The sequence below is a fragment of the Ammodytes marinus genome (assembly GCF_949987685.1).
Source record: "Ammodytes marinus genome assembly, chromosome: 14".
In the NCBI taxonomy this organism is placed as follows: domain Eukaryota; kingdom Metazoa; phylum Chordata; class Actinopteri; order Uranoscopiformes; family Ammodytidae; genus Ammodytes; species Ammodytes marinus.
This window is the reverse complement of record NC_137218.1, coordinates 15,721,627-15,739,623: the sequence shown is the minus strand read 5'-3', so window position 1 is coordinate 15,739,623 and position 17,997 is coordinate 15,721,627. Positions and strand designations below refer to the sequence as shown.

Genomic DNA, 17,997 nt, shown 5'->3' with positions numbered 1-17,997 from the left:
AACTTGATGATCCTAATCAATATGCTAGGGCATAAAAAAGTATGCCCTTTTTAACTATGGTCATTTAACTGGCATATAGAGATGAGTCTCAGATGTGGGTAGCCAGCACATATTCTTCCCTGCTTACCTGTTTGTGGATTCAACTTCACATCTCAGCCATCACACACTATTTTAATTTTAAGGAAGAAGCATCTTCCATAGAAGACGGCATGCATCGCTCCTCTGTACCCCATTAAAATAAATGTAATTTAGAAGATGACATTATATTGTGACATTTACGGTCTTATTTTGATACATGAATCTATTATACTTACACTGCATCTGCCCTATACTACACTGGATGTTGGACACAATAGGATACAATACAATAGTTCCAAGTGAGTTGAAAATACAGTGTGATCAAAAAAATCAACTATAACTTCATGGTGCTAAAGTATATGATATTCTTCTCCCAATGTGTGTGGCATTTGTAGCCTTTAGAATTTTCCACATTCTGGGGTTTTCTCATGTTTTGCGACTAGGTTCTGCCTTTAAATAAGAGAGCAAATTAATCCCCCAGGGCTATGTAATAATAATAATACTAATGGGTATGTAATAATAATAATAATAATAATAATAATAATAATAATAATAATAATAATAATAATAATAATAATAATAATAATAATAATAATAATAATAATAATAATAATAATAATAATAATAATAATGTAATGAGGGGATATTCTGTTTTTGCCTCCAGCAGTTTTGGTCTCTCTATGAATATAAATATGTCACTGCTGTCTTCTTCTTTTTATATAAGCATGATTACTTAATGCTAAAAGACAAATGGCAGTGTTGGAAAGGAAGTGCTATCTGTTTCCCCTTTATCCTCCACCTCCTCCAGCATTACTAGGAATTACTTATCCTTCCTAGGGATATACTTGACAACGCAGCACTAAATTCTGCCTCCCTCACACATTTCCCTTCTGGTGTATGAGTTTGTGTATGTGTATGTGTATGTGTATGTGTATGTGTATGTGTATGTGTATGCGTATGTGTATGTGTATGTGTATGTGTATGTGTATGTTTATGTGTATGTGTATGTGTATGTGTATGTGTATGTGTATGTGTATGTGTGTGTGTATGTGTATGTGTATGTGTAAGTGAATGTGTGTGTGTGTGTGTGTGTGTGTGTGTGTGTGTGTGTGTGTGTGTGTGTGTGTGTGTGTGTGTGTGTGTGTGTGTGTGTGTGTTTGTGTGTGTGTGTGTGTGTGTGTGTATGATCTGGGACGCAGGTTTATTTAAGGAAAGGCGTTGGTGGCATTTGTGTCACCTGAGGGGCCCACATTCAACCTACAAGGGATGGCACCACTAATCACTCTTAGCACTGATACAGTATGTAGATCGGGAAGTAGCTATTACTGTATTATCCTGTTTTATTTTATTTTTTGCACTGGAGTTTGGTGCGGCTGAGTTTCAGTATACTCTCCAAAATGTATACATTCTGCTGAACTCACCATAGACGTAGAGCACATATTCAGCAATGCTGGTCCCTAGGTGGTTGCTGGCTTCACAGCGGTAGGTGCCATTGTCGGTCTTGTTAAGTGAAGTAAAGGTGAGCTCCCTCCCCTCCACAATCATCCGCTCCAGGTCAGGAAGTTCACCTCCGTCCTTTGTCCACAGCACGGGATCTGGCCTGTGGAAGACAAAGACAAGACACGCTATAGTTGTACCATGTCTAAAGCACTATATAAAAAGGCTGACATCAGTAATACAGAAATGGAGTGACTTACGAAGGATTTCCTTTGGACACACACTCCATCTTTAAGTACTGACCCTCCTGAGGGACCGCAAGAGGCTGGATGATCTCCACACGAGGGGCATCTATAGGCAGACAGAGAGGGCTTGAAGTGAGGGTTGGTTGATATGGAATACATTGATGTTAAGATAACTATCCGATGATTATCTCGATGTTGGAATTGTACTAAATCTAATAGTAAAAAGGCATGATACAAAATTCTTCATCCCATTAATATATTTTTATTTATATCATCATTTAAAAATAATTATCATTTAAGAACAACACAAAAAAACGGATACAAAATAAAACCCTACAATGTGATTTCAATGGTAAAAGTATTACATTTTCGCCCAGTCCAGTTTGGCATTCTATGATGAAAATACATGTTGTGTAAACGTAATGTCAAAATGTAAATAATGGGTAACACCATATGGCTGAATATCAGCGGACAGGATTTTGCAGCCGTGAAAACACTATTTACAAATGTCATTTAGCCACTTCCACTAAACATTTTTCTTTTTTCTTTTTGTCAACACGCTTGCTAGTGTGTGTGTGTGTGTGTGTGTGTGTGTGTGTGTGTGTGTGTGTGTGTGTGTGTGTGTGCATGTGTGTGCTTGCGTGTACACTCACAGTGAACCTCCAGTACTTCAGTAGCCTGCTGTGGTGTCTGTGTGAGTGCCACATGGTCCACTTTGCAGGTGTAGGCCACTCCATCATCATTTCTGTCCACGTACATCTGCAGGGAGCTCCGTACCGTGAATGTCTTCCCACTTGCATTCACCTCTTTGACACCTTTGGAGGAGAGTTGCATATTGTCACAGATGCTGCACATTTATCTTGCGAGGTGTGATGACCACACACCGATGTGATGCTCCACATGTTCAAACAATTCGGTTTGTCCCTGAAATATGCACTGAGGACGGCTTTACACACACAAGGAAAGAAAAATCATTCAACATTCAAATGTTCCAATGAGTAGAAAACAATTTAACAAATATAGCCTATATTAATAATACAAATAAAAAGTCCAGCTCAAAAGACACATCAGCGCTGCTTTGGCATCTACAGTGAAGCTCCAATTCTAGTCTAAAAAATCCCACCTGCGACCTGCTACACCTCTAGGACTCTTCGATTGTAATGTGTATTTGTGTGTTTACACCGCAGGCCTTTCTAACCACCTCTAACCATACATATCTCTGACTGTGGCTTCCTGGGCTTCACTGCTCTCATTCAATGTCCAAATCTCACTTTCCGGCACTTTTGATTCTTTTTCTGCCTCTAATTGTTCTACCTGATAACTATTTCCAGCCTAATTGGGACAAAAACATTACCAGGGTAAATGGAGACTATTTGGCAATTACTTCAATCAGCCTTGTTGCAAAGTACCATTATGCAGAGTACTCTCCATCTGTACAGCGGCCCCTCTCAAAGCTATCCCTGCAACACATGCCTTGTAATCACAACCACACACAGCTGATCCACCTCTCAATGGCCGACCCAACACACCACCCCAATCATTGCCAAGACATTCGAGAACTCCTCCAACCCAGTTTCCTCAAATGATCAACATAATGTCCTGAAATTTGGCTCACTCCTTAATTACATCATCATCGCTTTTTGCTTCATTTGCCTCCCCGATGATATAGGCCTTAGATAAGCCAAATGTGTCTGCTTTAAAGTTTTATGGCCAGCCGTCATGCCACTCATCTTTGACCACCACATTAGTGTCCTTGAAATGCCGATGCCTATACTGCACAAATTCATAAAACAATTACAGTATATAAGAACTGTGGCTCAGTTCAAGTAGCATTTAACATTTGATGACAAGTGCCATTTTTTAAAGATATTTTTTGGGCATTTTTATGCTTTTTTATTGATAGTGTAGAGACAGAGGTGAAATGGGGCAGAGAGGGGAGTGACATGCAGAGAACGACCGCGGGCTGGAATCGAACCCGGGTCCGCTGCTGGCCGAGGCCCATGGGGGGGACGCCCTACCAACTGAGCTAAGGGCGCCCCCACAAGTGCCAATTTTTGACAAGCCGCTTAAAATTATTTTCCTAAATTCAGAAAGTGAAGTATGCCTTGTGCAATACAAATGACCGTCCGCTTCAAGACCACACACTTACGTGTAAGCCAACTGTCACTCACCATTGCTAGATTCCTGTTTACTTACAGTAATAGCTGTTTCACAACTTAACTGCCTATATGTATCCAGCTCCAAGAAGGTATTTTTGCATATTTTTTATTTTCAATCACATCTGTTTAACAAGTCTTTTGAGGCTGGTTGGTCTGATCATAAGCCTGTTCATCCAGTCCTACAAGTTTTCATCTCCCAACAATGATAAAAGATCACAACTGTACTGTATTCAGCTGTCCAGCTTTATCTCTGCATTCAGGTGATGCCCTGCTCTGTGAAATTGCGTCCATTTTTACTCTCTCATCATAGCGATTTCAAGAAAGCATCAGTTTGTGCGTACACACACACACGCACGCACGCACGCACGCACGCACGCACACACACACACACACACACACACACACACACACACACACACACACACACACACACACACACACACACACACACACACACACACACACACACACACACACACACTTTCTTTGTTTGTATCTCCTAGAGACTGTTTACGCTCTATATCCTCCTCTCCTCTGCACTCATCTGCTCCACTTTCAAAGTATTCCACCCCACTGTCTCCTCTCCCTCTCCATTCTGGCAATCTACTATTCCGCTCAGTCACTTCCCCCAACTGAGGCAATGAGCCCGCCTCCTCAAGAGATGAATGACTGACAGGTCTGCAGTGTTAGCAACATCCATCCAGACGACAGGAAGAAGGGAACATAGCTGGATATCTCCACAATGAAGAAATTATTTACTTGAGAGAGAGGACATGGGATAGTTAAATCATGACATGATCGGGCCTATTAATGGTATTTTGAGATAATTGGAACCAGCCGATACCTGCGCACACATGGCAGTTTAAAGAAATAAACAGATATTGTCTTCAGACACTACAGGCAGCGCTTGTTTAATATTTTACCCAAATATTTACCCTGTATTTTATTTTATAATTTTATAATCACAGAAGGCTGGACTGAAATCCTAGAGTCCGTTACTGCAATAGTTTACAGAGCCAACACCAGGGAAGGCCAAATGCAATTGACAATGCATTTTTTTAAATTTTCCGTCTAGTTAATTTAAGTTAAATTTTGTTTCTTGTTTGTTGTTATTATTAAATTGTTGTATTTTATGTGAGGCAAAATAATAATAATAAAAAATATTATCAACATGATATCAGCATTATACAGTATAACATCCATTGGCTGACCTGCTCACTTAATATCAGTATCGGCATCGACCATTAAAAAAAACAATATCGGTCGGTGAAAAGAGAATTACAACCAACAGTGTTTTCCTTCTCTTTTTTTATGGTAAAAAGTCTCCAAATAATGTAATGGCTTTGTCTGAATAAATGAATTATCCTGAATCGTGCAGTTTGATTGTGCTTATGTGTTCAGGACCAGAATTTAAGCACTGCAATCAATACAATGGGCACTCAGCGATGCCCCTTAAGCAGCTAACCTAATGTTCTGCCCGTATGAGTCCTCTATTCATTATTATAATAGGTTGTTTTAGCAAGAAAAAAAACAAGATTTCTTCTCAAATTTAGTTCATAATATTTCTATTTAAGAGTTTTCTGATTGTAGATGTACTCCACATTGAGTCAACAGGGATCAAGATTGAAACTTTTCTATGCTGACTGATTTAAGTGTCTAGACCTATTCAGATTTGCGTCCCATGGCGAAGCAACTCTGATTGTCGTGAAAGTGCACTAATCTGTATCCACTCTGTAGGCGTCTGCACTGTTGTGTCAGTGTGCTTGTTGTGTGGGTGAGAGGAGCTCTAATTGGTCTATAAATATCTTATCACATTTAAAGTGCAGCTGAAAGGAGCAGCTGACATCGAGCTGCCATCAAAGCTCAGCTTTAGCGTGTCAATCAAACAACTCATCATACACTGCACATGCGCTGTTCTTTTAGGTTGGAGAGTAATTGTTGAAACTGATATCAAAAGTTGGAAAATATATCCTTTCATAGCGTCATCCTGTTTGTCGGAAATATGAAAACAGGATTGCTGGAAGACTGTTTAAAGTTTTGATATTCAGAAATTGTATAATTTGATTGACAGTAAATGTCTTTTTCACTATAGCTTGAATGAGGAAGTATGGAGAGGAGGTTCAGCCATTGTTGGTGACTCCTGCTTTCTCTGTGAAAGAATGTTTTATTTGCACTTATAGGAAACTCTCAAAGTTTGGGACTAAAACAGAGAGTCTTAAAAGGGAAGAAGTGTCCTTTTCTTTTGCAGCCCTTCTATGTGATTAAAATAAAACACTAAAGTCAGTATCTTAACTAGATTTATTTATTAGATTCTATATTACAGTAACGAAACCAAAGTTGATTTCTCGTCATGGTACTTTATTTTAAACTGGAAAGCTAACAATACATTCTTATTCTTAAAGCTCTCTGGACCGTCATCATGAATATGTATGACTTTATATCCCACAGCATTGTCCTAAAACTGCCCTCTCACAATATAATGATATTAGGTCTCTTGCCTCTAGCGGATCTCTCTCATTGTACTCATAGCCGGGACTGCCCTTTTCTGCTGCCAGAAGCGAACAGCATTTTTTGGAATGATTTTGATTTGGTCGGGAAACCGACCTAGAGAATAACATTTTCTCTTTGTTATGCGATTGCTAATTTGCATAGGATGTTGGGACGTAAGGGCTCGGACAAACAGGAAGCACTTATTTTAAACTTTTTTATAATTTACTCTAAACTGCTACTTTTAGATTCACCAAGGTATACATTTTTTACACGATCAACATTATATAACAAATCAAGCATTTAAAATTTAAGGAATCAGGCACCATGTGCATTTTAAACTGTGTGTGCTTTTTTTTTAAACAGAAAACATTGTCACTACCATTTGTCCTTATACCTGCAGTACCTCTGCAAAAAAAAAAAATTGGCAGTATTTGGCTGTGAATGCGGCACACTGTTATGTGGGTGGGTACCGAGAGCTTTGTCTGCGTCATTGGTGTCAGCCAAGAAGACAGAGCCTGGGAGGATTAGAAATGGAATTGACAGGCACACAAACTGTAAGGATCTGACCTCTTTTATGCCATTTCACAGGTAGCGAGGGACAAAACAAGAAAATAAGGTGTAGCAACAGATGAGAAAAAACAAAAGGGAGAGACTGCTTGGCTGTGGGGAGGAATCATCAACAACAACCAAGGAGCTGATTCATCCTGGCAGCGGGGGTCGGGGCACTGACTCAACATACCCATTAACTACACCTCATCTGAGAGTTTTACAGAATTGACTTGAGCAAAGCCAATGTAAAATCTCTTTGTGGGCGAGAGTGAACGGATCAAAACATTTAAAGCAGTACTAAACACTCATTTAAATTCAAATTCACACTGAAAAAACTAAAATACGTTGCCGAATAAGTACATCATCCTTGTTCTTTCTTTCTTGTGCCTGTCAGAGGCTCTGCACAGCAAGAGGTATCAGACTAAACTTTAAAAACAAGGAGCGCCATAATGCACAGCAGGCTTCAGCTCCACTGAGGTGTGGAGATGATATATTGTGGCCTTCTCTATTTTCTCACTCATTCCTATTGTGCAATCAGGGAGCTGGGCCTGTTGGCTGACCTGACATGCTAGCTCGACTGTCTTTAAAGGAGAAGTAGGCACTTTTTTGTTGTTGTTATTATACGTGTTAAATGACTCGATATTCATACAGTAATCACTCAAACAGTATGCACGGTTCATAACACAGGTCTCCCAGTCATTCAACTTTGCAGTAATTGCCAGATAACATTTTGAGTATCCCACTCGTTTTAATCCAATCAGGAGACAGAGTGCTATAAAGAGGCGGGCCTCTGTGACCGTGAATGATAACCCTCTGCTCTACATTGTGGCACTATCTGACAACGACAGCTGTGCTTTCATGTGGTGGTGAAGTAGGGACGAGGGAGGGGAATGCTAACTGCAGTCACTGACAGGAAGTTAGCTAAAAGGACAATTTCGCTTATTTCTCCTTTAAAAGGTGCTGTAAGCGGAATGGTTCTTTTAGCTAACTTAACTTTATGAAACGCACACATTATGAAAGTGATCATTTTATGAATAATGAGCGATTTAACACTTATATTAACATAAATCAACCGCTTATTTCTCCTTTAACTGACGGGTGACTACAACCAGGGAGCACTGTTAATTGTTAGAAATGTTCTATCAGTGACTGTCAGAACCCATATCATAGTGTCCTTTCTTTTTCACTGGCCCTTTAAAAACAGAGGTCTGGTCGGCCTTGGTGACTTGGCATTTAAAAGAAGACAGGTGCTCCACCTCCAGGATGTTGCTCTTAATGGGCAAAGACAGTGGGTCTAGTGGTCTGATCTCTCTGCTTCTTTTCACCGCGGTGCTTAAGTCCAAGTCTGTTAACCTGATCACACACTCTTGTGATGCCAGTAACAGAGGATAAGCGAGGCCCGCCACCTCTACATTGGGCATATTTAATCAGGCGGATACAAGTTGAATAGACTAAAAGCCATCTAAAGAATGAGGAGTTGGAGGAAAACTGCAAGATTTTACTTTAAAGTTGTGATGCCTCCGGTCGATCTTACAATAGGATGGCATAAACCAGAGGAGCTTTAATTAATACACCAATCTAATGGATTCCATACATCTCATTTCAGGCATGTGATTTGTACAGTGTATTTGTGCGTACTTTTGTGTGCTCGTGCTGCCCATACAGAATAGAGAGGGAGAATATGCGTCATTGTGTGTGTGTGACCGTAGGTATCTTTTATTCATGGCGCTGTGACTCGCAGGAGCCATCTTGAAATTACATCTTTAATGGTCTTTGATTCACTCTACCCCAGGGAGGTGGATAGTATAAATGCAGTCCCAACACAGACTTTTTTAAATAAGTGTGCAAGGTTGTCTAACACGGTCCAAATGACTGGAAATGTAGCTTTCTTGTAGCCAGAGAACCTCTTTATGTTCCTGAAGTTAATTGGCATGTTTAATGTCTCATCCAATTCAACATCTGCCTCTTTGAAATCATCACCGCCTATTCACTTCCCTCAATAGCACCCCTTCCAATGTGAAAACCATAGAATTATAACGGCCACCCTATTCTGTTCTCACACGCAATAACCAAGGACAGTTGCCCATTACAATGAAGCAATAGCTCAAACTGTTTCAAAAGGTTGTTCAGTCACCGTTCAACACTTCAGTGAGCGGACAGACTTGATTGAAAAAAACGCTCTGAAAAAAGTCAGCAGACAACGACCTATAAAAAAGTGCAAGGTATAGGTCCATGGTAATAGTTCCACGTCCTTGAATAACAAGTTTGACAACAGGATAGGGATGTGACCGTGAACAAATTTTAATCAAATCTTTGTGTTTCTTTCCTTAAGCCCCCTTGGAATAGAGTTATCGCATAACATGATGAAGCAATAACCTCTACAGTTTAGGTCAGGGAGTATGATAATACTAGTCCCATATAGCGGAACATCCCCACCCTTACTTGAAATAAATATTAATTTCATCTCTGCCTTTCTCGGGTCTCCACACAAGCTCCCTCCGGTGCAGTGGTGTGTAAACAAGTGCTACATGTGGTGATATTGGCAGAGGTCTCCCCGGGTTACGGTGTGTAACTGAGATAGAAATATATCATTACTGGGTGGGGACTGAGGGGATCTGAGGGGACAAAGAGACTGAGAAATAAGAATATTGGATTCCGTTCCGCACACACAAGCTTATGTCCTTACATGCACGCAAGTCTGCTCCCTCTGCCTTTTTTTTTCCTCGCGCAGACACACGTGCACACACGCGCGCACACACACACACACACACACACACACACACACACACACACACACACACACACACACACACACACACACACACTTAGCATAGGGGTGTCCGTTAACCACATGCGAATGGGTGTGATGGACTGCTCCAGTGGCTTTGTCGGTAATATAATCGTCCCTATTCCCCCAGATCCCACACCAATATGTCACAATTGTCATTTATTCCCAGCATGGTCGCCCACAATCAGATGGCTTTTCACACTGAACACACCCTGATCCTGTCAGGATGATGAACACTTCAAGTGCACTCCCCCACATACCTACATATGCACACATGTAGCATAAACAGGTGTTGCCCTTTGTGTTGTCGCTTGCTTATTTATTCAGTCATTTTATAGATGTTGGAAAGAAAGTCAGACTGCCAGGGAGCAGTTTGCTGGATTAGTTTTGTGTTTCTCCAATTTGAATGCAATACAAAGTTGCAAGAAGATGTACACACACAGATAACAATCTCTTGTCACGTACAGTATAACAAGACACCTTCTTATTATACCACATCAAGTGCACCAATTAGATGCGGAAATGCATCGATAGCGTGACAATGAAGAACTGAAATTATGTTAATGTGTGGGTGTCAATCATAATCTTGAGAACACAGAGACTTTTTTTTCAGAACACATCTGACGAATGTGTCATGCTGAGCAATGAACCGCTCATTGAAACTAAAGGAAATACAGGGTATTAATCAAGGGATCAAGGTTTGCTTCACCTGTAAAAGCAATAGCCTTTTGAACCTTTTGAAGTCAACTTTCTGAACACCCACATAACTACTTTATTTCTATGGGTATAATAAAAAGATAATTGTAGAAAAAAGGTATACAAAGGTTCATGGATTTGGTTGAAAAAAAAAAGATTGAGAATTTGTCTTTTCCTAATCCAGCTTCGTCAGTGGGTAAAATCATATTTCTTTTTCTTTTTTTGTGTAAATTGTGTTCGTAAGGAAGTCTGAATAAAGGCAATGACACAGATTCAATATCATTGCCCAAATACAACTAATTCAATGGAAAGATAACCACAGTATCTGTTTAAAACTGCGTGGAAAACCAGCATTGATTTGGTCTTATCTGCTTGCTTATCTGGACCCTGGTAAACCCTAATGCGAGATAGCAGGTGGAGCTGTCTGGGCTTAAGATTCAGTAGGAAGCGTGTAATGGCAGACACTGAGAGAGAGAGCCTTTCATTGTGTTCAGTAAGGGACGAACCATCACCTCTGATCAAAATTCGAGACAAGTCCAAAACGCAGATCTGACAAGAATCTTCTAATCTGACATTTGTATAAAGTCTCAAGGTTCTGCTTTACGGTTCTGGGACTTTTTTTGACAAAAAGAAGGATTACTGCATAATACTGATGTTCTTTTCTTACCCCAATATGCCTCCAATACTATTTGAACAATGTAAAACGTGGAATGTGTAAGGCATTGCATATTCATGACAGAATACATTAACACAAAAGGGTTAACCCTGAACACACTATTAATGTTCTTTCTGGGTAAAAAAAACCTACAACCTTGTCAAAGTGAATAATAATCTGACAGACAATTGTACAAGGCCCACATTAAAGATAGTGGTGTGTCAAGATGAGGAGTGAATTATAGCAGGTGACCTTAATGAGAGAACATTTCCTCTTGAGGCTACCTCACTTCAAACCACCAAGGATATCTCCACCCTACCTGTTAACTCCCTGTGGTAAATTAAGAAAACATAATGTACTGACTGGCTTTTTTCCCATCTGTCTTTCTGGCAGCGCTTCTCTCAGTGTTGGGCCACTGGGAGAAGCAATAATCACCCATGAAGACACAATAAGCCGGTGTGAGAAAATAGTCGCTGTGCTAATTAGTGTATATATATATTTTTTTTTAGATTTTCTATAGACTCCATGTTGCTCAGAAGGGCAACAAGTGAAAATAAATAATGAGGAAGTGGGCCTAATGAAGTGGAGTGATTTTCACTATAATTATTCAGTAAAAAAAAACATAATATAGGAATGCACTCACAAAACAGAAGTTGCAAAAAAAAAAAAGTTTTACAAAGCATACACGTTTGTTAATGGTTATAGAAAGAAATTATTTGAGTTTTTCCCCTTTTGCAAACATGCAAGTTAACATGACATTTCACAAACATTTTTGGGGATGTGATCAGTTGTCGTATGCAAAGTCAAATTTTTTTCGCACAAAAAATGTAAAACTGTGATTAACCACCCAATCTTTGTTTACACTTGCAATCAATTGATATAAAATAGTATCTTCCTTTGATCTGCCTTTTGAAACAACAAATTCTGCAACTGTGCTGTCAATCTGTGACAATCTGTACCTCTGGGTTTTGATTTTTTACCTGATACAGAACCACATCTGTCGATGTCCTCCTTAAAAACCTAATTTCCTTTTTTAATGTCACCAGCTATCTTTTCTTCAACATTCTCTCTTGCTCTCTCTCTCTCTCTCTCTCTCTCTCTCTCTCTCTCTCTCTCTTTCTCTCTCTCTCGTTCAAACAATTACAAAGCCAATGGTTTATCAAGTAGAACAGAGCGGGAGAAAGGTGGTAATGAGGTGTGTAGTCCAGCCAGTGTGATTTAGAACAACCCTTTGATAACAAGGGGAGGTTAATGTTTCTGTCTCAGGCCAGAGGACACATGCTGAATCTGCTAAGCATATAAGAAACAACCTGTTAGGAACAAAAATATTCTGTTGAGCACTTCGATGTTAACGGTTTTATGAAAATAATTGTATTTTTATACAAATTTGTATTTTCAGGGCTCTTTTTTTTAATTACAAAGCACTGTCTGAGCCATGCTGAAATGTGATCTCTGAATGTTTTATTTAATGTAATTTCTTAACACCAAAAAACACAGTGTACATGGGGATGAATCTCCCAAGTGTAATTCTAAATGTATGGGTCTAAGTTTAAGCATTTTACCCGATGCCAACTGTACAGTAAGTTTGTTTTAAATATCAGTAATTATTACTATAACAATGTGGCAACACATTAATCTTCATGTTAGACATGTTATAGTAAGTAACTATATGGCTTCATTGAGAAAACATGATCACAATAACCAATATTAAGTCCAATTATTTAGAAACCTTGATTGGTTTTTATTTTTTGCCATGTTTCAAGGTTGACAGACAGACAGACAGACAGACAGACAGACAGACAGACAGACAGACAGACAAGACAGACAGACAGACAGACATACAGACAGACAGATACTGTAGATATATATATTTATATACTGTATTTATACTGTATATAAATATATAGATCGTTACATAGATAGATAGATAGATAGATAGATAGATAGATAGATAGATAGATAGATAGATAGATAGATAGATAGATAGATAGATAGATAGATAGATAGATAGATAGATAGATAGATAGATAGATAGATAGATAGATAGATAGATAGATAGATAGATAGATAGATAGATAGATAGATAGATAGATAGATAGATAGGTAGATAGATACATAGATACATAGATAGCATATAGATGCTTTATTCTCCAAAGGGAAGTCATATTGTTATAGCAGCAATCATAATAAATAGCAATCAAGCCTAAATTATAAAAGATGCCAAAGCTGATGATGTTAAAAACAAACCCACAATCTGAAAAACACTGTGAAGAGAAGAGCAAGCATTCTCTTCCCTTGTTATATAGTAAGGGTTAAACTGTAGTACTGAACTATGGTACAGATGTCAGGTTGTGTAGCCATAGCAGCGATACATGCAGTAAACAAACGTAACACACCTTTGATCTCCTTCTCGTTCCTGAACCAGCGCAGGTCTGCAGCGGGCTTGCTGCCCTGAGTCATGCAGGTCAGAGTGATGTGGTCTCCCTCCAAGGCGGGCTTGGTCATGCCATCGATCTCTGGCTTCTCTGGCACACCTGAAGAAAAGCAATGGAAATCACAGCGATGGAACTAATTCACACGCAGCGGCATGTCATTATGCAACAATAACACTATTATGCCTTATTGGAGAATTCTCCTCTCCAGCTTTGCCCTCCTGCAGGGAGCTTAAAGAGCAGTCTACAGAGCAGCATCCCTAAGCAGAGTCCTCCTTAACTGCACATCAGGGGAGGGATTCTTGCTCACATATCGGCTGATGGTTTCTTTATCCACGGGCCCATCCCTTTCCTTTCAGGGTTGGTTTAATCAAACCAAATGTTTTGTTATTGGTTTGTTTGTTTATTTGTTTGTTTATGTGTGCGTATGTGTGTGTGTGGGCTGGTATTACTTGTGTTGTAGGGAAATTCCTCCTGTTTACACAGTGATATTGTGGGGACGTACCTTCCTTTTGGGGCCAAAATGGAAGTCCTCATAACGTTGTAATGACATTTTAGGGTGAATACTTGCTTTGAGGTTAGGGTAGACTTAGGTTTAGGTTAGGGTAAGGGTTATGGTAAACGTTAGGCAAGTATGGTTATGGTTAAGGCAAGTCTCCAGGAAATGAATGTAAGTCTGTAATGTCCTTGGAAGTGATGAAAACACAACCTGTGTGTGTGTGTGTGTGTGTGTGTGTGTGTGTGTGTGTGTGTGTGTGTGTGTGTGTGTGTGTGTGTGTGTACATGTGGGTAAGATCTGTGAGGACAGGGGAGGCCACAAGGTTGAAGAGAAAATGTCTATTACTGGCCTTTCCCATAATGAGTGTTTTAAGTGTGTAGAGTCTGGCCTTCTAATGTCAATAGGAAATAAGTCTGCCTCGAAGGCTCAGTGACTGAAAGGTCTGTCAGTCAGTCAATTCCATTGACTCACTCTGGCCTCAGCTGTCTCACCACCTCGTGTAGGTTTATGACCAGACTCAAAGGTCTTCCTGTTTTCTGTTTACCACACTTTTTTTAGGAACAATCTGCATACAACACCCCAATACATTTTTTTTCAATGTGTGTGTTTTTCTTTACAATTGATTGATTCAAGTGTCACTCACTATATATAACAAAGCACTGACTGCAGTGTGTGTGTTAGGACTGTATGTGAAGGAGAAAGTATGGCTTGACTCAGAAAAAAGTGTGAGATGTTTTTTTCACCCCGACTGAACGCGAACAGATCAAATACAATGTTCATCTTATACAGTCACGTTCCCCTTGGGTGGCTAGAGGCTGCAAAGCTTTAATCTTTCTCTCTGTTTGTGCGTGTGTGAGAGAGAGAGAGAGAGAGTGTGAGAGTGTGTGTGTGTGTGTGTGTGTGTGTGTGTATGTGTATCTGTGTGTGTGTGCATGTAGAGCATTGTGGGTGTCTCCTTGCTCAGCTGTGCATCATGGATTTGTCTGTGCTGTATGTGGTCGTGTAAGCGTAACCAACAGCGTTTTCAACATGAAAAAGAAATGAGAGCTCAGTTTCTGATGCGCAGTGAAAAAATAAGAAGGACTTGATTTCACCGATAATCCCTGTGGTCATTGTGCTCACACAGCTTCATGGTAATTTACACATTTACTGTATATATGTCTTTTAGAAGTCATGTTTACAATAAGTTATTTAGAACCAAAAGCAAAGACGGTAACTAATAATAATTGAAATATTGATGTTTTATTTTCTTCATATCGCTGACGTGAATATTTAGCCTGTCACGTTGTACAGTTTTAGTCAAGCTGGCAGCACGGCTCTGAAGATGTTGGCTAGGTTGACGTTTCAAGTTTTTGGGTGAATTGTCTCAACATCTATTCTATTGGCTGGATTGCAGTGCATTTTGATACACACATTCATGTTCCCCTCAGGCTAAACTGTAGTATCTTTTGTTACTCCCTTAACTTTAATGTTACCTACAGTACCACCATTCCGGATCCAATTTTTAATTCGTCCAACACATTGTTTTCTGACCAAATACCTGCAAACAAATAATTCTCTTTGTAATGTTGGCATAGTCATTGTGCCATTGGTAGCTTCCTGACAATGACCTTTAACTCAAGCAATGTTGAGTCTGCATACAATCTCACAATCCCACTTATTTTTTATACCATTAATTACTTTCAACCCTATTTCAGCCCTTGTGATTCTTAAAAAAATGGATATTAAATGTTTAAACAAATATGTTTGTGATAACAAAAAACACATTAGTTCATTATTTGAATGTGGAACTCATTGCATTGCTAATTTATTAAAATGTTTTGGTATATTGTCCAAATCATTTTCAATGTTTTTTTGTGTGAGTCTTCCCGGCACTCACCACCCCTGGAAGCAGTGGTAGATAAATCAGGCCATTGCCCAGACCATTTGGTGCTTTTATTAAATGTCCCTCTCTGTTTTCTGGCTTGCACCATTATCTATTGTTCAGTATTGCAAAAAAAAAAATTCTCCATATTCTTATTGAGCAGTCGCCATTAATGTCTCTAATTCTCTGAATGCTTGTTAACACAGAGAGCCAGTTAATGGTCCTGGAGAACACCAGCAACATCTATTAACATAAGCGAAAACTAATTGGGAAGATAATAAGCCCAGTGGCAGGAAATGAGACAATGTTTGTATGGGGTGATGATCATAACACAGACATTACTAATAAGCAACAGGCTATTTGTAATCATACTATTTTCTTCTTCAAATTAGTATAGACGATGAATATTATTATGTTCCCCAACACACAGCTGCCTACTGTACGTAGACTTGCCTTGAAACCACAGGAAACTTTTTCTTTGCTCTCTTCTTCTCAACCTGTGCAAATCTGTGCTCCACGGCAGAAACAAAGTCACATGTTTTGTTGCTAGAATGCTGTTCAATGTAATTCTGGGAAATGTAGTAAACGAGGCCGGTTGAATAGAAAGTGTGTACCACAAATGTGCATTTACTTTGACCAGGATATTTTTTTTGTTTAGATCAGGTACTTACCTAAAACAGTCAGGTAAGCTTTGGCTGTTCTGACGGGCATGGTGAAGAGGGAACAGGTGTACATGCCTTCATCCGACAACGTGACATCGCTGATACTGATGGTCAGCTCCGACCATGACGCACGCACCAGCTCAATCCTGTTGTCCCTTAAAGCTGGACAGAAAGACAGACAAAGAGTTGGTTAAATATTACAAACTGCTTAAATATCAGCAAACTAAAGCAATGACAGCTATCTCTACACCTCAACTCCCCCGATTTGAATGCATACTTGTAACATTTATTGGTGTGTATTATTAAGAAACAGTTCATGAGAAAATGTGGAGAACTTGATGTCCATTCTATGTATGTATATATACATATAGTATATACATACTGTATAGAATGTATACACACACACACAATCACACACATATTTAAATGCATCAAACACTAAAAAATAGAATGAAAATGTTACCTAAAACGTTTCTGTTGAATCTGAAAATGAATGCAAAACTGTACACCTCCACATTAAACCATACTACCATACAAGTCCCTTGTAGACATTTTTACTTATATGAAAATGCAATCTTCCAAAAGACATAACGGGAATGGAAATCAATACTGTAATAACAGGCTGAGAGAGGGGGGCCTAATGAGAATTTGGCAAGATGTGAGACTTGAAATGGATCTGCTGAAATTGCACAGCCTGTTGGAAGATGCCCCACAGTCTTCAAAGTAGATATTTTCACTTCATACCTGTGACCCAGTGAGAGCACACACTACCATGTCTAAATGGGCAGGCACCTTGAAAGTGACATGATTAGTGCCTGTTGTGTGTCCAACGGGTGCGTTTTGACATTTGAAACAAAACCAACCCAAAAGACTAGTTCATACATTAAGGAGACACCACATGGATTGTTGAGTGAGTGCACACAATATTTGATTTATTCTTTTTCGGTGGCCTTGGTGGCTCAAGAGACCCACTTAAGACATCCTTTAGCAAGCACTATGCCTTTTCTACAGACTTTATTTACACCATAGATAGTATACACCCATTAGAGCAGCCGAGGCTTGTTTTGCTTTCACTCACAAATCAAAGTCGCCCGCCAGCACTGTCCTTGTTCAAGTGCAGGATGTTTTGTGCGTGTTGAGCAGATGAGAGGCATGATTATTTTGTGCACACAGGTGTTTATATATTTTCTTTCACGTGAGGGCCACATGAAAGTGAGTTATGTTATGGTAATTTGTGAGGGAAACCACGTGAAAATAAATATAGAGTCCCCCTGGTTTTGTGACTTCTCGGCAAAGATCTGAAGAGTTGGGGCCATTAGAAAGTCTGTTTGTAGCGCACTTTAAGAGCGGCTGGCTGAACGAAGGATCAGAAGCAATACCTGAGGTAGATAACATACTGACACTTTGTTTCAACATCCAAAGGCTTGAAGCCGCCAATAGATT

At 39.4% G+C, this 17,997-nt stretch overlaps 1 protein-coding gene across 1 annotated transcript in view; it reads right to left on the bottom strand.

Moving 5' to 3' along the window:
- cadm2a (cell adhesion molecule 2a) overlaps positions 1–17,997 on the bottom strand; it is a 193,744-nt gene that overhangs the window by 17,818 nt on the left and 157,929 nt on the right. The window contains exons 3-7 of the mRNA XM_080040444.1: positions 16,564–16,716; positions 13,494–13,631; positions 2,414–2,575; positions 1,776–1,866; positions 1,500–1,678 (exon numbers count right to left, since the gene is read on the bottom strand). Coding sequence (XP_079896570.1) covers positions 1,500–1,678; positions 1,776–1,866; positions 2,414–2,575; positions 13,494–13,631; positions 16,564–16,716 — 723 coding nt within the window. The remainder of the gene's footprint in view (positions 1–1,499; positions 1,679–1,775; positions 1,867–2,413; positions 2,576–13,493; positions 13,632–16,563; positions 16,717–17,997) is intronic.